The 23502-nt window shown below is 36.3% G+C and overlaps 2 protein-coding genes and 1 long non-coding RNA gene across 4 annotated transcripts in view; 2 read left to right on the top strand and 1 right to left on the bottom strand.

Moving 5' to 3' along the window:
- Positions 1-1356: 1356 nt before the first annotated feature.
- Positions 1357-23502, bottom strand: part of LOC308698440 — a 29228-nt gene continuing 7082 nt past the window's right edge. The window contains exons 3-4 of the long non-coding RNA XR_014031060.1: positions 22910-23007; positions 1357-3324 (exon numbers count right to left, since the gene is read on the bottom strand). This is a non-coding gene — a long non-coding RNA (uncharacterized lncRNA). The remainder of the gene's footprint in view (positions 3325-22909; positions 23008-23502) is intronic.
- Positions 2894-5340, top strand: LOC308698439 (protein c-Fos; the record flags this gene model as incomplete). The annotated part of the gene is made up of 4 exons (XM_081378514.1): positions 2894-2974; positions 3141-3353; positions 3877-3984; positions 4076-5340. The coding sequence occupies 4 exons, from the start codon at positions 2894-2896 to the stop codon at positions 4673-4675; spliced, it is 1002 nt and encodes a 333-aa protein (XP_081234640.1). The 3' UTR covers positions 4676-5340.
- jdp2b (Jun dimerization protein 2b) lies at positions 10772-15239 on the top strand. Of its 2 annotated transcripts, none has more exons than XM_081378511.1 (4): positions 10772-10968; positions 12709-12911; positions 13225-13329; positions 14514-15239. In XM_081378511.1, exons 2-4 carry the CDS (start codon positions 12714-12716, stop codon positions 14688-14690), a joined length of 480 nt encoding a protein of 159 aa, XP_081234637.1. In that variant the 5' UTR covers positions 10772-10968; positions 12709-12713; the 3' UTR covers positions 14691-15239. The 2 variants fall into 2 exon arrangements, with proteins under 2 accessions (XP_081234637.1, XP_081234638.1); XM_081378512.1 differs by having other exon boundaries at positions 10920-10968; positions 12712-12911.

Below are 23502 nucleotides of genomic sequence, written 5' to 3'. Positions count from 1 at the left end.
AATCCATGACGTTCCATAGTAGGGTATCCCACGACGTCATTTACCTTATATGGAATGCATCCTGAAGAGGCGGAGCGCTGATGGGAAACACTCTGTGCAGTGAAGCTACAGCATTATGTAAAGATACTTCGAGAACACTTCATTGTTTTAAAAACAACTTTTTAACTATACAGTTTACAACCATTTTTAATTGTACTATCAGTTCTAATGTTACCGTATTATTGTAGCCTGTTTTATAAATATAATTTATATTATAATGACATGAAATTTAAAAACTAGGCTATACGTTCAAAATACACTATGTTTACCAGACACTCAATGTTGTTAAATCTCATTCTTTCTTCGAAACATTCATCGCCTCGGGTTGTGTTCGTGCCTTTCCGCAATGAAAGGCGTGTCACACCAATGACGGAAGAGTAACATATTTCCATTGTAACCTGCCTTCGCACCTTTACTGAGGGATTCCTTTAATAAAATGCTGATTTCATCTCTTAGCTCCGTGTATTGCATCACTGGACCAATAAACAATCACGTGATGTAAGATTTCAAACTTTTTTTAAAAACATGATTACATTTAAATTACATTTAATATGTGCAGATTAGGCTACGTTATATGTTGTTACTATTATTATTATTAAAAATATATTATTATTATTATTATTATTATTATTACTATTATTAATGTATTCTGTATTGTGTTTAAAATAAAAGCAATGAGGCCACTCAATTTCTAATGTTTGGATTGCTTATACATTTCTCGTGTTTAGTCTTGTTTTATTAATGTTCTGCCATTGGCTACGGTAAACATGACTGACGGTAGTTTATTGATTAACAAACGAAAACAGCTCCATCAGCGTTCCCATGTGATGTCATCATATTTGACTGCTCCACTTCTGTATTCGTGTTTTGTTTGAACTTCCTCGTTGTCTAAGCAACGCCTCTCCCACTGACGTCACTGTCACCCGAGCCGAGCCTCTGCAAATGTTCACAGAAGTTTCGCCTTTCAGCAACGAAAGTCTTCTATCAATATTAACAGTAAATAAATATAATTATTTGAAAAACATAAATGCAACCTTTATTTTAATGGTAAGATGCATTTATTTCGATTTATTTTTGCATTTATAAAGATGCCGTTATTGTACTGGCTCCAGGGTCATTCCACATACCTTTGCATTTTGAAAATGTGGTTAAGTAAGAATGAGAAATTTCACTGTGCCATCTCAACCTGATTTTTGTTTAATCTTCACATATGCTTATATAACTACGCCTTTAACAAGATTTTACAGTTTATTTTATTTAGCCTTTCTATAATGCTATAGCCTTGTGCGCAAGGTCATGAGACCACAATGTGTTTTTAGACACTTTATTGCTGATATCTTTACACATATCTGGTTATTATAAACTCATGCAGTAATTATTTAAGATCATCTTGTGTGACAAGCACATAAGAAAATGTGCTGGGGGGGGGGAAGAAAACACTTAAATGTCCTTGAAGAGTATTCTAAAGATGAGGATGTCATTATGAGTTAGCAACACATGCAGGACTGAGGACAGGCCATACTCATGGGGAAATAATAAAAACAATAATATAGTTAGGCCTACTGGAATTTATTTTCAAAATAATATTCTTATTCAATTGTTCATTTAAAAATAATACTTTTAAAATGTTGCCGATAGATTTCCGTTGTTGAATGCTGTTCATATTGTGTAATGACCCTCCTGCAAATGACCCTATAGCTGTTCCTTTCATGAGCCTCACAGATCAGAAACCAGGGGCGGATCTGCCGGGAAACTCTTGGACTGTGGACAGAAGGGAGGCCCCAGTCACGCGCCCTCCGAGAGCAGGGTTACCTCATCTGAGCTATGAATAGAGATTTTCACACAGGTTATGGAGAAGAACAACGGCGTTTTCTTCCAGTTCAAGTGTTCATTAAAGCATAGAAAGCCTTTGATTTATTGTTTGTGCAGATAGCAGACATAATCATATCTGTCAGCAGACAGTTATGAAATAGCCAACTTTCATGAAAAAATAAAAAAATACTTAGATATTTTGGGTGCTTGGCGAATATGTCGTCATAAGAATGTCATTGAATTAAATGTGATATGATAAAAATAGGCTGTGCCGCAGTAACGCTGCAGCTAGAGGCTCCACACCGGATGTGCCAAATATGGTCATGACACGCTGCTCTCTGATTGGCTGCTCACATTAGCGACAGGGTTGTTGCTGGAGCGCTTTGAGTGGGAGATCCATCATTCTAATTGACAAGGGATACGAAAAATCACAGTTTTTAATAGAAAGGGCGCGGTTGAAGTATCGCAACAATTAATTCTTGTCATTTTGCATACTTTGATAATGGCAAATGCATAATAATATTCCTCGTGAGACAATCACGCACCTGCAGATGAACCATATTTTTAAAGATATATTACTCGTAAATCGTAACCTCACAGAGGGATGCAAAAGACAGACTGCAAACTAGGCACGTAAAATGACGTATCTTGTTCATTCACGTGAAAGCTGCAGCGTTAGCCTATAACTTAACTAAAATAACCTAAGTTTACGTATTAGGCACTTTAAGAGAATGCATAAAATATTGAGTTAAAATGAGCACCATTTTGTGCCAGGGATATTTATGAAATGCCGTATATATATTTGGCTCGTGCTTAACTGTCTCCCCTCCGGATCAGTGGTACAGTCTCACAGATTTCATTCATAAAAATCTGCCTCACTATAAAGACGAGCAGCGCGGATGGCTGGTGCCTCCTAGCGTAGTAACCTCAATCTAGATTTTTTTTTTAATATAAAAAAAAACCCCTGCAGAATAGCATTTGTTGACATTAGTCACATATTGATCTGGTTCCCAGCATCTCCTGTAGCGATCTGGCAGAAGTGATGCCTAAAACCGCGAGTGTTTCTCAGGTGTCTGCAGAACAGCTGCTGCACACATCAGCTGCTGAGATGAAGGATACGCAGGTAATCAATTGCATGTTTACCTAGAATGTAATCTAAATGCACTATGTGATTACTGATGTATGCTTTTGTGATCATCTGATATTTCTTGAATGCAACCAATATTTGTATTAAATGCAGTTTTGCTATGAACAATACATAATGAACACATTTTCATGCTCCTTCTCAGAAGACAGGTATTCTGAAGGATGCTGATGCTCCCTTTGTTCCAACGGTCACTGCTGTAGCTTCAGCTCCAGATCTCAAGTGGATGGTCCTGTCGACTGACATCTCTTCAGTGTCACCCTGCAGACACGAGAAACCACAGAGCTCATCTCACTCCACAGATGCCAAACCAGCTCGAAAGACCTTCACTGGTCGGAGAAAGGGGGTGAAAGATCAGGTAAATACATGTGTGGGTTTTTTTTTTTTACTATTACCGCTAAGCTTAGTTATATATTTGATATGTGTTAATGCATGGGCTTTCTGGAGAATTCCACATTCAGCTGACTGTAGAAAGCACTTCAACATGTATTTACATCCGTGGCCAGGATAATTCCCTGTTTTAAATTCATTTAGAACCTTTAAAATCCATGGAACCTTTCCATTGCACAAAAGATTGTTTATAGTGAAAAATGTCATTCAGAATCGTTTAATTAAAGGTTCCTAAAATTGAATATTATTTGCCATCGCTGCAAAACCCTGCTATTGGAACCTTTATTTTTTTAAGAGTGTAGTAAAATTTGTTTAATATATGCATGAATTTAAGTCATTTTTTGTACATTAGCTGTCACTCAATTATGTTTATATCAACCACGGATAAATAAATATAGAGTCACTAATTTAAAATATGCATTTAGCGATGATATACACACACACACACACACACATATATATATATAAGTGAATGTGTTTCTTCATTTCAGCTTTCTCCAGAGGAAGAGGAGAGGAAGAGGATCAGAAGAGAGAGGAATAAACTCGCAGCCGCCAAGTGTCGAAATCGTAGGCAAGAACTAACCAACAGTCTCCAAGCTGTAAGTTTACAAATCCTCATAATCGACACTCTTATTCGTCCAAAAACATGACTTTGCGCACGATATATGACTATAATCTGCATATGTCCAGGAAACCGACAGTCTCGAGGAGGACAAAGCAGTTCTGCAGTCTGAGATCGCCAATCTGTTAAAGGAGAAAGAACGACTCGAACTCATCCTTTCTGCTCACAAACCCCACTGTAAACTCGCGGAGGAGACCGAGGATCAAACCCAAGCCCAGGACGAGCACACTCAAGGTCCCACCGCATCCCCAGAACAGGTGCCCGGCTCCCCTCAGCAGCTCGACCCCACCAGCACTGCCATCTCCGGGGACTCGGACGTCCTTCTGTGCTCCAGCGCCGAACTGGGCGCCGCTGAGGTGGAACCGTACATCGACATGAGGGATGTGTCCATGGAAGACATTAGCAACGTGATGGACAGCGGCGATGACATGGATCTGTTAGTGCCAGATATCGACCTCACCAGCTCTCTGGGCCTGAGTGAATGGGAAACCCTGTACATGTCAATGGGTGGAGGGTTAGAACCTCTCAGCTCGCCTACATGCAGCCCGACCTGTAGCAGCAACAACGCCGTGCCCGTCTTCAGCTTCAGCGATGCAGATGAGGAGAAGCATGACACTGGCAAAGAGGGCAAACCTAATGCAGCCAAAGAAATCTTGAAGACTTTATGAAGGTTCTGGCACATCACTCTTAAGAATAAAGGTTCCCAAAGGTGGTTTTCCCCAGTGATGCCATAACTGAACTTTTGTAGTTCCCCAAAGAGTGTGTAGAACGTGAATGATCTAAAGAACTTTTTGTGCAGTTGAAAGGTTCCGTGGATGTTAAAGGTTCTTAATGGAACCATATAAAGAACCTTTATTCTTAAGAGTAAAATATCCTGAAGAAGAAGGGTGTGAAATATTCCGCTGATGAACCGAAAACCTCTCGGGAGAATGCTTTCATAAATGAGTCTGACATGTTCAACATTTACAAAAATATATAGTGGATGCTGTGCAGTAGATGTAATGTGATCTTTACATCCAGTGAAGTCACTGTTTGTTTCTTCCAGATGTTGACATTGTTGAGTATGTTGTTCATCCTGTGAAAGACATGCTTTCATGCACTTTTGTACCAGTAGGTACATGTAACTGTATCAGTTGATGTGGTGATGTACAGTGCAGTCTGTTACACCGTGCCTAAGTCTGTGACTAACTGTTTTTTGGTATTGTCAAAAAATGTAATTCTGACCATGGTGGCAAAAAAATAAATAATTCATTATGCATTTTTATTTGTTCTTCCTGCTTCCTTTTCTGTTGTCTGGCATGTTTCTAATAAACAAAGAATTGATATTACAATTAGGAAACGTGTAGATGTTTTTATTATTATTTATTTATTTATCAGAGTGAGGCTTCTCTTAAAAAGGCAGAATTTAAAGCCTCCTATTCAAGCACATTCTTTCATTTACATGCAATGTCGGCGAGGAAAATCGTTTCGAAAAAGAATAAACATTCATCCGTCTCTATCATGTGCACACGATCCTTTCGCCGAGTTTCGCGATCCATTTCTTTCTAAGGTTTCTGTGCAACGAGATCCACCCGCAGCGATTTGTCGATACAGAGGTTGTAGGTTGTTGTCACGGTCGGTCGGAACGTTCTCGCTACGCCTGGGACGCAACGTAGAGCGTCTGACGTCACTGCGTATCTGCACGCCACGCAGTTTTTTTCTCTCGTGGCTCTACTTCCGTGTCCATATTTGGTAATGAAAATGACTTGTTGTTCTGTCACTATAGAAACAGTAGAGTCCTGTTTCACCAATGAAGCTTTTCCCGGAAGATCTAGTAGAGAGAGGAGAGGAGACTGAGAGAAGCTCTCGGTAAGGTTACGGGAACTGTTTTGTATCAAAAACGTTTCGCTGGAGTTGCTTTTGGTATCTAGCGTAGATTTTGAACATTTAATGGTTTCTCATATATAACGCGAATAAGCCTGTTCGAATAAAATGGACACTGCCCCATTGCAAAATTGTATAAATGAAATCATTGTGTGTGTCTTTAAACCCTCTAACTTTACTTGCAATGTCAAACACTGCGCAGTCTACAGTTAAGATGTTAAACGCATATGCTTTTTAATTAAGGACGATTTCTAAAAACTACATTAATTGTAGAAATGCATGCCTTTGTGTTCAACTTGTTACCTGCAGTTTACAGTGAGGTCCAGAAGTTATGGAAGCTTGTTTCTGCCACTGAATACAAAATGAAAAAAGGTAATTGCGACTTTTCCCCCTTGCTATTGCGTGATATAAACTCACATTTGAGAGTTATTAAGTCAGAATTGCGAGATGTAAACGCGTAATTGTGAGAAGCCACATTTTTAAGATAAAGTCTATTTTATTCCGTGGCAGAAACAAGTTTCCAAAAAAGGTCCAATAATATTAATATAAAAATATTATTATATTTTTGTCCTATACAATTTGAGTGAAAAGTTGAAACTGAAAAATTCACTTGGTCAAAGGTCACAGATTTGACTGACAAACTTACATCACACATTTTAAAATGTTCTTATTAAATAATAATAAGGTTTCATATGTTAACAGCTAGTTAATATCAGCTAAGAATGAACAAGACATCTACAGCATTTATTAATCTTAGTTAATAGTAATTTCAACATTTGCTATTACATTCTTAAAATCAAGTTGTATTTGTTAACATCAGGTAATATCCAGTGAACTATATGAACAGCTGTATTTTGTAAAAGTAGGCTTTATTGTTCACTGTTAGTTCATGTTAGTTAATACATTAACTAATGTTAACAAATGAGACCTTATTGTAAAGTGTTGCCTATAGGCCTATATATATATATCCTGAAGGATTCTTTATTATTTTCAAATAATCATTTAATCATTGATTATTAATAGCCTATTTAATAATTGCTCAGATTATAACATGCATCAGTGTTCAGTTGTATCATTGCTCAGATTATCTCGACAGCAATATGATGAAACTCTCTTTCCTCACACACACACACACACACACACACACACACGTACACCTCAGAGAGAAGCACAGATCATGCTACTCTTGGAAGACAGCCCACATTACAAAGTGTTCTTGGCACAAACACAATATAAACATTTAAGTTAAGCCACTTTGTTCGAATATAAAAGGATAAAAAGGGAAATAGATATGGGTTATTTGACCTGATAGACAGTGTGATAAGTCTATTCAGGTTCAGCCGTGGATTAGTCAACGTGCGACCACTAATGATTCAACCGGCCAAAATAAAATGATGTCCTTCTGGACTTTTTTTTTTTAGTTTTCAGCATATAGTGAAGTTTATAGCCAGCCGGATGTCTGGTGCGTCAGATGTTCACAACAGCTTGAATTAGGTTTTGTTTTTAACAATACTTACTTCCCTTACATTTGACTTACAAATTTTTAGATGTCAGTGGAGTTCATATTTAAATCCTGATGTTAACTAGTGATGCAATACAAACAACACACAAGGCTTTTGTCCTGGTTAAATGAAATGTTGAGGGAAACACAAAGCAACTTTTTTTCAGGAGTGCAAAGGCATTATAAACCCACCATATTTTGCTCTAGGAAATAATCTTTTGCAAATAAGCAATATGAAAGCACTATTACTGATTACTATTACTGATACTGATACTGCAGCATTATCTCCTGTTTAAGTGTGTGGATAGTGAATAAATGTGCATTGGCCATAATTGATTTGTGTTCGTGTCTTTCCACTTATATCATATTTCCATGGTCGGAAATGGGCTTGTGTTTGGAACGATGTCTGGTTGCTGCTCAGTCTTTATCATTGTCTTGAGTTTATTAATATGATCTTGAAATGCAGAAGTGTTGTACTCAGCATTGCTCATCAGGATCTGAATATGAATGTACAGCCATTGAAGGAGGAATTGAGCTGAAATCATGTCTGGTCACGTTTCATGCCATTTTTACTCTTTTGTCCTTAATATTGGGGTAGTTTATATTTCTGCACTTTTTCCTGCACTTTTGTGTGATAAATCTTTAAAAAGAGTCGCATATTGACGTTCATATGCATTCAAATTAACTTGAGACTGAAAATTCCAGGCCTTATAAATCTTGATGACTCTTCTGATGATACAAAAATGCTGTCGCAGAATAAATGTGGAAGAGGAAGTTTGTCTGTGTGTAAGAGGTGAGGCACAGAGGTGATCGTGTCTGCGGTCTGGCTGTATATTTCAGTGCATGCCAGTGCAAAATATCCAGGAAGCAGATGGATGGAGGGATTTATTCATATACATGCAAGCCATACTTATAGATTCAAACGAAAAATGCTCATTAAACGCCCTTTTTATTAGATGAGTCTCCCTCTCATGTGCCTGTGGGTGTGATATCAAGTCGTCTCTTATCATTGCACAATAAAAGTTGTTGAAATTGTGAAAATTATTTTATTATTTGAGATGAAATCAGTTACGTAGAACAGCTGTCAGTTATATGGTTTATTTGACATTGAATGTCATGATTGACCAGTCAAATATTGAGAGAGTCGTGTAATAAAATGATCAATTTCACACTCTTAGAAGAAAAGCTTCTGTATAGAATCTTAAAGGGTTCTGTCAGGCGCATACATATTTTAGGGGTTCCCATCATGAGATCATTTTATTGATTTAGTTTTGATGAATACATTTTGGTTTAATAAACATACTTTATCACTAGAAAACATAGGCCTACTTTACACATTAAAAAAATTTAAAAAAACATTTTTTTACACATTAAAAATTTTTTAAATAACCATTAAACATGAAAGTATTACGAAATCATTTAATGCATTTCTCCTTATACTTTATAGGTTTTTAAAATTGAGGTCTATATAGACCCCATTGAACCTTTTTTTTTTTTAAAGTGTAGCAATAACATTTAATCCATATTTTTTTCTGGCAATAAATTGTCTGAAGTAACATGTAAAACACTGTAATTTAAGGAAAGGGAGCGAGAAAGTCAAAGTTTGCCCAAACCTTGCTGATATATTGCATCGGACCGGAGCTGTTTTAAAGGGATCATTTTGTCATCATTTACCCTCCCTCATGTTGTTACAAACCTATATGCGTTTCTCTCTTCTGTTGAACACAAAAAGAAGATATTTTTAAAGAATGTTGGTAATCAAACGTTTGACTGGAGCCGTTGACTTAGTAGGAAAAAAAAATACTATGGAAGTCAATGGGTGTCATCTACTTTAAAGTGCCTTTAAAGTCTGTATTTTCTCTCAAATACACAAATATCTTCATACTTAGACATATAAGCCACACATAAAATGTCTGAGTTGTCATTGCATTAAATAAAATATCACAGAAAGTGCCCGCTTTTCTCATAACAAACTATTTTCTGAGTCGGTTTTGCCCTTTTCCACCTTATTTGCCTTTTTAAATTATGTTATATTATTTTGAGACTTACTTTTAACCGGCTGCTTAACATCAAAGTGATTTTGTGTGTGTATGTAAATTCAGTTTCTCTCAAGTTCAAACTGGTGTTTTATAGCAGAGGAACCACAGCTGCAATTCACACCTGCGTTTCATAACCACAAACTGTCAACAGCAGTTTATCTTCATGCATTATCTTCAACAAGATATTGGTTATTTTATCAACTTTTGAGAGGTTTTCTGCTTGGAAACGTGTACTTGCACTGAGTTTCTGTAAAATAAGAATTATTATTTTTTTATACAATACAAAGACTTTCTGACTGTACTCTAATGGACATTAGCACATTTACACCAAGAACGATAACTAAAGATAATGATCATTTTAGCTTCTACACTAGAGCACAATATCCTTCTGTTGATTATAAGCACGTCTGTCGCTTTAAATGCTTAAGCTCTTTAAAGCGATAGTTTTAACCCGTAAGACTTTCGTTCATCTTCAGAACACAAATGAAGATCTTTTAATGAAATCTGAGAGCTTTCTGTCCCTCCATTGACAGCTACGCAACTACCACTATTTTCCCAGTAATTTATTCACATTTGATTTATTCAAACATTGGTCAGCGAACAAGAACAAACCTCATTGGTTCTCGCACGTCAAGCAAACATGATTGAGCTTTGTTTACCACAACTGATGTGTGAATTGATGAATGTTTTATATGTGAATAAATGCCTAAATTCAATCTGTTCATCATATAAAGCAATCTTGTCTCTTCAGAAAATGTGGACTAAATCGCTCAATTCATATGGATTAGTTTGACGATCTCTTTATGAACTTTTTGAAGCATCAAAGTGGTAGTTGCGTAGCTTGGAAGGACAGAAAATAATAATAGTTATCGTCCTTGGTGTGAACGGCCTTATTAGAAAACAATCTTTAGTGTATATTTCTTAAATAGGTTTTTGTTTGTTTGTTTGTGTTGTGATAGCATATAGGCTTCAAGGGAAACATAGGTTTTCATACATTCAAGGGTTTTCAAAACGGGTCATTTATATAGCCTAAAATAATAATATTAATAGCCTGATAAACCATTTAAATATGCAGACAATACAGTACCTAACCCTACCAGTACAGTAGTGCGTAGAAACAAATATAACAATGTACCATAACATAACATTACACATTTTATCATAAAATGAATTCAGATAGATTTTCCACATCTTTTTTTCCAAACATAGGAACATAAACATAGGCAGATAGGAAAATAGCCAAAAATAACTTAGTGGGTTGAGTACTGAAACTCATAATTGTAGAGAGATAAACATATGAGCTCATCATGTTGAATTGTTTATGTTTTGACGGGATATCCCGCTTCACCACGCAGGGAGTCCCGCGCTGCTGTGTTGTGTTGTTTCGGTTGCTATGGGCGGGGCCTAACGCTCTTCTCCCTGCTGGCGTCACTCAACGGAGAGTTCCGCATTCCACCGCGCGCAGCGATACATAAACGCGCTGATGCAACGAGAACAAACCACAAACACACAAACGAGCTGAACGGACGAGCAACCGCCAACTCCCAGAGCAAAACAAGTAAGTGCTTTATTCTGGCGTTATTTTAGTACATTTACGTTTGGCAAAATCGTGCACAGAAGAGCGGAGTTGAATTGGACAAGATATAAGACGCGTTTTAAAGGTCGGTCGAGTGTATTTACTAACTGCTGCACTTAAGTGCCATGACAATGAGATTAAATAAAACCTCGAGAAGAATACTATTATTTTCATGCATCACTGATGTCTAGAGTGTATTTTTCTGAAACACCCAGGTTGTTTATTGCACGATAAAGTACATTATGTACAAATGTTGGGTTGTTTCAACGGTCAAACTGGGACAAACTCAACCGTTGCTTTACATTTTTAAATTACAGTTTTAATCCTTACGGTTGGGTTCGTCCATATTTGACCCAAACATGGGTTGAAACAACCCAGCATTTACTTCAACTGACTTTATTGTTTGAAATCCATATATACATTAATGATTTGTTAAGCAGTATAGAAAGTTATTAATGAAAGTTTTTGATTATCTTGCTTTTAATATGGTTGGCTGAGGGTCTCGATGGGGTCCTGAAAAGTTTGAGCCCCCGTGTATGAATGGTTAAATCGGTATAGCTGACATGTCCTGCAATGTAACACTCCATCTAAAACCATTCTGCAACAACATTTTCATACGCTCATGTTGTATTTGTACTTAAAATAAATTTTTCACACTATAAGATTATTGAAGTCAGCTGCAAAACACCCAAAACTTTTTAAAACATAGTCATCAGTTACAGCACCTGAATTATACTTCCATATATTCATGTAAATCTATTCTAATTGTTTTCTTTGTTGAAAAGAATGTCAGGTAACGCTTACTTGACTAATAATGAGCAATGCATTTGTTACAGTATTCATCTTTGTTAATGTTAGTTCTTAAAAATACAGCTTTTCCTGTTAGTTCACAAAGCATCAACTACTGTTAACAAATCCATTTGATTTTAATAATGTATTAGCAGATTTTTAAATTAATATTACCCTAAGTTGTTCAATCTTAGTTCATGATAACTTAATTAGTTAACCTTTATTGTAAAGTGTTACCGAATCTCCTTTTTATTTGAGTCACTTAATAATTCACTTCTAAAAAGTCAGAAAGAAAGACTTGCATCATCACCAAAAAGGCATGCAGAAATGTTGCACAAACACAATTAGTTTTCAGTGCTAGGAAAGTTTTAGTTGAGAGGCATGCAGAAAGTAGCCGTTAGCTGCTGCGAAACATGTTTGACTGTTACATAATCCTGTAATGGCCTTTACAGACAATTCAAGAGCTGTTTTAAGCCTCGGTTTTGAACACGCGTAGGTGTTGTTTTGCTCTTGGGAATCTTGAAGTTTCCCTATAACTCTTAAGAAGCAGATTTACAGAGTTTGTGTTACGTTCCTCTCATGGAAACTTCATTATTCTCTGTGACTTTCCACTGAAAACACACATTATCAGTCCTTATTCCAAAGCAAAAACACACCCCTCTTGTTTAAATGAATAAATTTTTAGCTAACTGTGATTTGTACATGTACATTTCTGAAATACATAAGACAGTTACGTCTGATAACAGATCACTCTGAATTGTAATGTGGACTCGTGACAAATAAATGTTGATAGAATTCAATTCTTAAACTTGTTAAAAGCTCTTTTTTTAAATGAATGCCTAATGCACATGCATTTGCACTTGTATCTGTAAAAGGCACTTTAAAAATAACAAAAATAATGACATCTCTCTCTTTCTTTCTCTCTTTCTAAAGCAGCAATGATGCCTGGTCAAATCCCTGATCCGATGGTCACGGCCGGGTCTCTTCCCAGTGTCGGTCCTCTGGCTGGCATTCCCTCCACCACTCTGACAGACCAGCTGAAACTGGCAGAGCTCTACAGCCTCGGCGCCGTTCTGTCTCCTCTCATCCTCAACAGACACGCCAAGAGACCGCTCGACGTCATCCAGGGTGAGGAGGTGAGAACCGAACATCACATTTAACAGCTCCAGATATCACATCCCAGTTCTGCTCATTCACATTTGCAGAGCTGCGAAATCACATGTTGTAAAAACTCCAGCAGTTTTAGGTAACGACATGTATGCGCGATAGTTTGAGAAAGTGAAACTGATGTTCTATTGTTTGTGAAGCTCCTCTGAAAGTTTTTTCTACTCCCTGGTCAAGAGCGACACCTGGTGGACACCATTGTTAATGTCTGCCAATTATACGTTTTTTGTGAGAATTCGGTTTACACTAGATTTGTTAACTAACACATGTACTTTCTGACCACAGGAAGATGACAACGATGATCGCAAGAAAAGAAGGCGAGAGAAAAATAAAGTTGCAGCCGCTCGCTGTCGGAACAGAAAGAAGGAAAGAACTGACTTTCTCCAGAAAGTGAGTGTGAAAATTCATTAATATTTCAGATTTTGTAATTTTGGGCAAAGAAAAATTTGTAAAACTTTATTTTACCGTGTTCTTGTTACTCATATTACGTGTTACTATTATTAATGACTACAGTATCAGTGGGTGATTAATTTTTTTATATATTATCATATGATAATTGAGGGATTATATGGAACATTTGTGCTTTTTAAAATTAATTTGTCACATTGCAGAACTATTTAAAATGAACTAGTGATGGTAAAAACATCATTAAATTGTCATTTTATTTAAATATATATATTTAAAATGTCATTTTTTATAATTTTTTCTAAATATGATACTGGTGTCATTTTTATGCATGCCATTTTTATGTTATTATTTTGTAATTATTAATTGAGAGATAACATGGAGTTTTTGTGCTTTTAAAAAATGTATTTGTGACTTTTAGAACTATTTAAAAAAATATTTTACTAGTGATGGTAAAATCATTTTTATTTAACAAAAAATAAGAAATTTAATTTAAAATGTTTTATTTTAAAAAAAAGATACTAGTGTAATATCTGTGCATGCCATTTTTATATCACAAATTTTTGCTAAATTTATTACAAAAAAGTCATTAAATCATCGTTTTATTTCAAAAATATATTTAAAATGTTATTTTTTAATGTAATTTTTATGTTATTATTTTGTAATTATTAATTGAGGTATTACATGAAATATTTGTGCTTGTTAAAATTAATTTGTCACATTGCAGAACTATTAAAAAAACTAGTGAAGATAAAAACCTCATTAAAGTAATTTTTATTAAACAGAATTTATTTTTTAAATTTTAAATGTTTTATTTAAAAAATCTGACACTTGTGTAATTTCTATGCATGCCATTTTTATATTACTATATTTTTATTTTATATTTTGCCACGTCATAAAACAATTTAAAATGAACTAGTGAAGTTTAAAAAGTCATTAAAACATCAGTTTATTTAAAAAAAAAATGGATACTCTAATTATTATGCATGCCATTTTTATGACATCAATTGAGAGATGAATGGAATATTTGTATTATGTAAATAGCAGAGATGTCACTTGAATTCCCCAAAGCTTTGTAAATAACCAGTAACATGAACACTATAAAACAGTGATTTGTTGTGGTGTGAGGCAGTGTAATTAAGCGAATGCTTTTTGCTCGGTCCTCTTAGGAGTCGGAGCGGTTGGAGATGTTGAACTCGGGGCTGAAGTCTCAGATCGAGGAGCTGAAATCAGAGAGACAGCAGCTCATCGTGATGCTCAACCTCCATCGGCCCACGTGCATCGTCCGCACCGACAGCGTGAAGAGCCCCGAGAGTGACGAGCAGCGGGCCGAGCTGTCCGACTGAACCGTAAGAGGAACCGCTCCACAAACTCTCTGTGCTCTGGCATTTCTTTTAAAAGGAACCAACCATTGTCAGTGTCGATTTCACCATGAAGAAAAAAAAAAAAAAAAAAAAGGGAACAGATTTGTATGGATATTAAACAAACGTCCCTGCGGTCAGCCAGGAAGCTCACAGACTTCTGACCCCACAGACTATTGTAAATGACACGTACATATCCTCAACGCCGTGTCTGTTCTGTTGAAACACGTGATCTGTCAGTTGATCTGATCTGGAGCGTGACGTTCTGCCAGAAGCCTCCAGGTGGCGCTGTCTGATAAACCCCACTGTTCACTGACGCTGGCGTCTCCATGGACGGACTGTTTACATTTGTTTGCATTGTGTATATATATATATATTATACTCTTGTTTATTATATGCCATTTTTTTATATTGTGCCATCACATCATGTGGTGAATGACGTGTTATCCTCAGAGTGTCTGTTGAACGGCCACTTTTGTTACTAAATAATGTTACATAGAGCACATTGAAATAAAACCTATTTTTCAAATACAATTTACGAGTATTTATTGATTGATTTATTATTTTAAAATATTTATTATTATATACAATTTTATTTACTTATTATATTTGTACTTTTTTTTTAATTATTTAAAATTTTAGTTTTTCTAATTTTCTAATTACATTATTAAACTCCGGCATCAGGATATGCGGTTTGTAGAATGGATGGTTGGATTGATTTGATATTTTATTATTCAAAATTTTGTACATTTGATGCATGCATCCCTTTCTTTTTTTCTCTTTCTTTTTTTTTCCCTCTTTCACTTTCATTGTTTTTCAGAAAAACTCTGTTTGTGGAAATTAGATGTCAGAGAAATTTACATGACAAAAGGAAGATCATTTCCACTGAGGTTTCCTTTGACTTACATCTATGTTTCCCATTAATCCTGTTTATTTCTCCTTTCAGAATTGTCAGTTTAATAGTTTTCTACTATCATACATAGTGCAGTGTATTTGGACACTTATGACACTACTATTTGACAACCACAATGCATTCAGATGCGTTTATGCTATTAATATTGAATGGTAAATCTAAATGTTTGGCTTGAAAAGTTTGCATGCATTTGTAGTTTTCACTTATATTCTCATCATTTCGCTCTTCTCCGCTAAGGCGGGTTGAGTGGGTTGTTTGCTTGTTGTTTGTTCATTTTCTGTCTTTAGTACTTTTTGTCATGTCAGAATTGGGTTGATCAGCTTTCCTGAGGTCTGGCTTCAGACTCGCTCGCTCTGAAAGCTGCTTTGATCAAATGTCTGACCTTCTGCTTAGCAGTTCCAGCCTTTTAAAAATGCGTCTTTTTGGCAGAACATGTTTCTCACGTGGGCGGTTGTCAGAATCTGCTCCTCACCCTGTTTCTGCGAGCACATGAGAGAGAGAAAAAAATGTTGGTTGAGTGCCACTGAGTGCTACCTCAGGAACTGTGTGATTTCAACACAAACAGCTCCAAATCACTCAAGAGAGCGACCGCAATGACCCAAAAACTGCGTTTCTAGGCGGAGGTCAATAATGCATCTAATATCACTTTACCTTAATCTTTATTTATTTTTCAGTGACTCCGTGTTTTGATCTTTATTTGCCTTTCATTGTCAGTATTTCAGTAGGTCATTTGTTATTTAGATCATTATATTTATATTTAGTATTTCATTTTTTACACTTTACTATTTATTTCTGCATGCAGTTGTTTACATTTTTCTCCATTTTATTATTTTCCATTATTCAGTAATTTCAGCACGCCAATATTTTTGTTTTTAAGTTTCTTCTTATGTCAGCATGTCAGTGTTTAAATATTCCAATTTTTGCATTTTATTTTCCATTAGTCAGTAGGTTATTCAGTAATTTAATACTGCATTATGACAATATTTTTGTTTTTAATATTTCAGTGTATTCATATTTATTTAATGTCAGCATGCAGTGTTTTTTTGTTTTTTACTTATTGAGTAATTTAATATTTCAGTGTGACAACTGGTTTTTATTTAGCATTTAAATTTTCTCTGAGTTCTCATTTATTTTAGTCAGTGTTTGAATACTGCATTTTTTTTTTTTTTTTTCAGGTCATTTCAGTGTTCTCTATTTATTTATTTATTTATTTCAACATGTCACTTTAAATATTTCATTTTTTCTCTGTTTCAGTAGGTTATTCAGTAATTTAATATTTCATTTATTTATTTAATTGTTCTGCATTTTGGCAGGCTGTTCAATTGTTTTAATCAAGCATCAAAAGTTGTAAGACAATATTTTATTTGTACAATAAGCAGAGTAAATGTAAACACTCAATGAGCTTCTGATGTCTGTTCCAACACTCCTCGATTAATGAATGAAAGAAGTTAGTCGTTCATCAATAGACTTACCTTTTTCATATTTTTACTCATAGCGTGGAAAAAAAATTCCCCTCTTTTTTTCCAGAACATCTCAAACCCATGTGGGAATCTGTTCTGGAAAAGCACTGGTAATCAGTGTGAATTTTGGGTAAGTGCTCAGCTCTGATATTTAACTGATATTCTAAAGAATGGCCGTCTAAACTCGACACCAAAGGTTTCTAATCATGTTTGTTTAATCATCCATGAGTTTTCATGACAAATCATTGCAAAGGACCTTAGTCATATAAACACATATTTGGACTTGAATGAAAATGAGGCTGTGATGGAAAAAAGTATGTTCAGTGGGTTGAGCTTTTCTCTGCCTGGTTGTTTTTGACAAAATATTAAAAGTTTAAATGTACCCTTAAAATTCCAGTTTAAAGGTTAAGGTTAAGAGGTTTTGAAAATTGATTATGACATTAGTATAACCTACAGAACACACTGTACAATCTACACTCACAGCCTCACTTTTATTTGTTTCACACACACACACACACACATATATATATATACATTATATATATATATATATATATATATATATATATATATATATATATATATATATATATATATATATATATATATATATATATATATATAATGCATATGTTATGTATCTTTGTGCAGCTGAAAATCTGATTCATCGTAACAGCTTAAAAAAAATATAAAGGTCTGTCATGAAACTCAAGATGACAGGCTGATAGGTCCTTAACTCAGTCTGCTTGCAATCACATTGTTCTCACAGCTGATTGGTTCCTGCTGTATCAGTAGCCAATGAGCTCGCTGCTCAACCTTCAAACACGTGGTCAGCATTTGCTGTAGCTTTAGAAATAAATAATAGACAAATAGAGTCTTTAAACGCCTCAGATGTAAAGTTATTCGCTGTCAAAGTGACGCCAAAATGAATCAATGGCGGCGCCCGGGGAAGCTTCAGTTTTTTCTGAAAGATTACCCCCTTGTTTCTCACACAGTGAAAAATACATAGCGGAGCAGAGGACACTGACAACGCGCTGACAGACAGGACAGACCAGGTTACTTTTTGATATGAAACAAAGTCTCAACTTTTAAAGAAATTTAAATACTTTTAAAATTAAATACTGTTTTGTGGCTCTTTGATGTGTCTGACAGATCGCTGTAGAGCATCAGTTAAAGCTGCTCGTGAACCAATCATCTCTTCCTTCTAGTTAATTTATAGCATCAAATAAACATGAATGAACATAAGAAGGAATATTGTTTTAACCGCGGAAAGACGTCAGTACACTCCGTTTCTAAAGTTCAAGTCCACCGATGTTAATCTACTAACTCTCCTGACTGCTTTGTCGGACAAAAATGGCGGATGGCGGATTATGATTGGTCAGATCACCTGTCAATCAAACTCCCTGCAAAGAGTCAATTTGTCCTCTGCATTTAACCCATCCAAGTTAAATAATGGCGCAAATACCAGTAAATTGACGAGCGCAAACCTTAGTAGATCATCTTGCATGATTCATTTAAAAACTCTCCTCCCATAAATTTAGCGTCTGAATGGGAAACTCCTACAAATGCATATGCAATAAGGTCAGCCACAAAAATAACCCTGTTCACGCCTTTTCAGCGTTCATTTTAGTAAATCCTGACAGTGCGCTGGCACAAGCTGCCCATCAAGCAATTTTGCGTTTAAAAGACGTCTAATAGCCATCCAAACACAGCCCAGTCTAGGCTAAAACAAGGCAACATTTGGGCAGTCAGTGAAGATTTAATAGAAGTCTAAACCATAGCCCAAGAATAGACTAGTCATCAGATGAACAACGAAATGAAAATGCACATTGCTTACATGATGGAATATCATACATCTCGCAGGTTATTTGGGCAAAAATGACATGCAACCAAATTCAAGGTTATTTTGGGACTGGACTATATCGGGTCTATAGTTAACCTAGACAGTGAAATGACGGCTATTGCTTGCAGGGTATTGTCCTAACATTGTCCTATCCATTACCATGCCAAACTCCTCTCAGAGACTTGTCATGACAGAACTGTATATATATATATATTCAAAAGAAATATAATGGGGAGTAAATTATACATTTTCTTGCTTGGGAGAAATATTCCTTTAATGGCCTATAAGTTTAAAGTGAAATCAAAGTGATGCAGTGAAAAAAAACTGCACTTCTGTCTGCTTTTGAATCGACCTTGGATCGGATCGGATCGGATCTCTCTGTTAGCGCAGTGATCAGTGTGGGAAAGTCGTTACCGAACGCATTTAACGCCTAATCGTCTGAAGTCATTGCATATTTTTGGGCAGTGTGTATGAGTAAGATGAGAAGCCACAGAGATGTGAATGGATATTTTGCTATTGTGTTGCGCTTACTGGATATACTCCACCTACACACACACACAAATCACGAATCAGTCAGAGCTTCTTCACAAGGCCTTGCACTGAATTCTGATCACTAGACAGACATCATCCTCAGATTCTCATCTGAGTGCACCCGTTCCCTTCAGATCTGTTCCTGTCGCATCCTACACGCTCAGCAAATGACAACACAACCAGGAATGCAACTAGAAATGCAAACACTACAGTTAAGGGTCAGTAAGATTTTTTTGAGTTGTTGTTTTGAAAGAAATTAGTAAGTTTTTTCCCCCCATCAAGGATGCATTAAATTGATCAAAAGTGACAGTAAAGACATTCATAATGTTACAAAAAAAAAAAAAAATGCTGTCCTTTTGAACTTTCGATTCATCAAAGAATCATGAAAAAATGCATCACAGAAAAAATGCAACAACTGTTTTCAACACTGATAATAATAATGTGTTTCTTGAGCAGCAAATCATCATATTAGAATGATTTCTGAAGGATCATGTGACACTTGAGTAATGATGCTGAAAATTCACAGGAATCAAATATATTCAGGAAAGAAAACAGCTATTTTAAATTGTAATGATATTTCACAATATTACAGTTTTTACTGTATTTGTGATCAAATAAATTCAGCCTTGGTGAGCATGAGAGACTTCTGACCCCAAACATTTGAACAGAACTGTATAGCAAAATTGGATGATATGATCTGGTCTTAATTTCACAAACATATAGAAACTATATGCTATATATGTGCAAGCTGCTTTGGAAAAGCGTCTGCCAAATGAATAAATATTAATGCAAATATGCTATTTTTTTTCACATTTATAAACTATATTTTTACTTTTTTTGAAGGAATGAGCATCTCTAGCCATGCAAAACATGCAGTTGGTCTGACAACTTATCTAGTATTTAAACCATTGCTATGGTGTTCAGAATGGTTGCTAGGGTGTTGCTAAGCATCTGGCCCAAATCAAAAGAGATCAACCCAAAGTCTATAATATTATATTCTGGAGTCTTTTCTAAGCCGCTTTATCAGTCTGTGGGGCCAGATTTACTAAACAGGGCAAATTAGCGTATAAAAGCGCAGATGGGAGTGGAAGGTTCAGCGCGTGATCTACTGACGACACGCAAATGAAAGAACGCAGACGCATCATTTCTATAATGACCAATGCAATCTAGCAAGAGCAGCTCAAACTAGCGTCTGGTTTAAGACATGCTTTTTGGGGGGGGGGGGGGGGCGGTAAATAATATTGTGAATACCAGTAAATTGACGAGCGCAAACTTTTGTAATTCATCTTGCATGATTCATCTAAAAACTCTCCTCCCATGAATTTAGCGTCTGAATGGGAAACTCCTACAAATGCATATGCAATAACCTCAGCTGCAAAAATAACCCTGTTCACGCCTTTTTAAGCGTTCATTTTTCACTGCGTGCCTTTAGTAAATCCTGACATTGTTTTTTTTATGCCAAAAGAGGGTTTGAGCCGGCACAAGCTGTTAGTAAATCTTATCGCTTATAAAAGTGCTAACACGAATGTCCTCTTCTGAATTGAGCAGTTTAATTGCAATGAGCAATATTAATGGTGATAAAAGCATTAGCAAACACGATCAAAACATTTCTGTCTTCCCCTTCACAGTTTACATCAGCCGCTGTATATATGCTATATAATTTCTAAAGCTCAGAAATTCCAGGTTTCTTTCGCTGAGGAAAACAAGAAAAGCTGAGGCTGGTTTTGTTTAAATTTCGGTGTCATTTTGGGGAAATCTCTCTAAACATGTGAAGATCTCGGCTTTCACTGCTTGGCACTGGGTGTCATTTGCATCACTGACAGTAACTGCTCTGTTTTTGGTGCCACTGGATTGCTAGCGGACTTCTGGTGGGAGATCTGTCATCAACAGAGTTTATGAAAATCTGCTGCTTAAGAAATTCTGGCGGCGTTCATCTTATGGTAATGTGGAGGGTGAAGTCAGATGGAATTTTTGAGCTTAACTGATACAATGTATAAGAGCACACCTGCAGAAACAGTCCAGATCAGAAGGGGAAGCACCTCTCACTCCCTCTCTCTCACACTCTCTCTCTCGCTCTGCCTTTCTCTGGCAGTTCAGAGTCTTTCAATTAATTACTGGCAAGGCAAAGCAAAACTGATTACATAACTGCATGTGCAGTGCAATACATGTGAAATGAGTGATGTAATAGTAAAAGTGCAAAGTATTATTAAACAAAGGAATTAAAATAAATACAAATATTTTTATTTTGCTCTTATAGTTTGAGTGGTGAAACTATTAAAGTATTATTTAACAAATAAAATGAAACAGAAGTCAAATAAAATAAAGTAAAATATAATAATATGCTCAATCAGCTCCCTAGTCGGCCATTTTAAGGGATGGCTCAATCGCGAAATCCTTTCAGTGCACAGGAACGTAACAATACGCACGACAGAAGATTTGAAAAGATTTTTCTTATATGTCAGCATTAAAACACATTGCTAGACAGGTAGCTAACATTTATAATTAATATTCGGCTGAATGTTGTAAGTATATGTAACAAAGCAATTTGTTTAAATGGCATAACAAATAATATCAAAAAGACCAGCGGTGACGTTCTACAACATCATGTCACCGGATATTGAGTAATCACTGTCCCAATGTGTAGTGAACCAGGGTTCTTAATAGTGCCCAGATTCGTGTACACGATACACTGATTCACGAGCTCGGCAGCTGATCGAGTCATATTTTCATTCATTTTCTGAGGGAAGGTTAAGAGGAGCTTGCCAGTGTAAACCTGACAGTGTCAGAAATTTAGCATGATTATCTCACAGTGTGTTTGTTGCTACGACCTACGTCGACTTAGCCTGGAAATCCAGACCTAAATCTGAAAGATTAATGATCTGGCATCGACTAATGAAAATCGGCCAGCTCGAGGGGCGGCACCAAGCATGCCTTTGAAAATCTCACTGCACGCAATTGGATAACACTACGACCAATCACAACAAGTTATCACTTAGCTACCAACGGAGCTAACTGGTAGATTAGACTCTCGCTGTATCCGGTCGGCAAAACAGCAAAAACGCCCTTCTTGCAAAGGAATGATTCGAGCGCCGTCTTCTGTTCCTCTTTTAGAGAAAAAGTCTAACTCGTTCATTGTAGCGGCCAAAGCCATTTCAAATAACTGCTGTTCATCCACAGCCATCTTGCAATGTTTACTAATGACTTCGACATCGCAGCGCTGTCGTCATCTCGCCTCTGGCCCGCCTATATCAGATAACCCGATGTGATTGGTGCAGCTCAGATAGAGGGGCATATTTAATGAGCTTCATTACTCGACACCAGAGTAACTCGCTGAGCAAATTCAACTTGTGCTCTCGCGAGAACTCTGGATTACCAGGGTAAGGTCTACTGACTAGCCATTAAAAATGCAATGTGAAATGGCATATTGATCAAGGCGCTAAAACTTAAAACTTCTTACCTCAAGCTCTATTCGCAAAATTGGCATTCCTCTTTTCCCTAGCCATGACCGCGTCCATATTCTCCTCTTCCGTGCCACTTCAAGCACTGCACCATAACCTTTAACGCAAGACAATGAACACAAGAAACCGGGCTTAAATACACAGAGGAAGATTAACGGAACAGGGAACAGGTGAGAACTGATTGGAAACCATGACAACTAATAATGAACTAAAACTCAGGCAAATAGTGTGGATAAAAACTATGAAAACGAAACGAAACAGAACAAGACATGAACGTGACAAAAACCCGACACTATGATGCTAGAGCTAGTATTTTTAGCATGTGGTTGTTAGGGTGTTGTTAAAACACTGACCTTATGAGAAATCATTCATGTCTGTGAGTTAAGCAGTGACACTTAGTGTTATAGGTTTGCTCAAATCACTAACCCTCAGCATGAGCAATAGGAATACTGATGTTAAACTTGGTAAACACCACTGATGAGTTTAGAAATGAGACCCATCACTCTGTCCTTCTCTGTATCTCAATGTCACACACAAAGACGTTAGGAATGCTGTCTGCCAACGTTACTACACAGCAGACTTGGCAGTGTTA

Source organism: Scardinius erythrophthalmus, assembly GCF_964197995.2.
Source record: "Scardinius erythrophthalmus genome assembly, chromosome: 11".
Lineage (NCBI taxonomy): Eukaryota > Metazoa > Chordata > Actinopteri > Cypriniformes > Leuciscidae > Scardinius > Scardinius erythrophthalmus.
This window is presented reverse-complemented; position numbering and strand designations above follow the sequence as displayed.

Bases quoted from the DNA above. Each gene is read 5' to 3' on its own strand.
- jdp2b (XM_081378511.1), top strand. From the start codon at position 12,714: ATGATGCCTGGTCAAATCCCTGATCCGATGGTCACGGCCGGGTCTCTT. The intron at 12,912-13,224 runs GTGAGAACCGAA...TTCTGACCACAG, and splicing joins ACGTCATCCAGGGTGAGGAG to GAAGATGACAACGATGATCG. The intron at 13,330-14,513 runs GTGAGTGTGAAA...CGGTCCTCTTAG, and splicing joins GAACTGACTTTCTCCAGAAA to GAGTCGGAGCGGTTGGAGAT.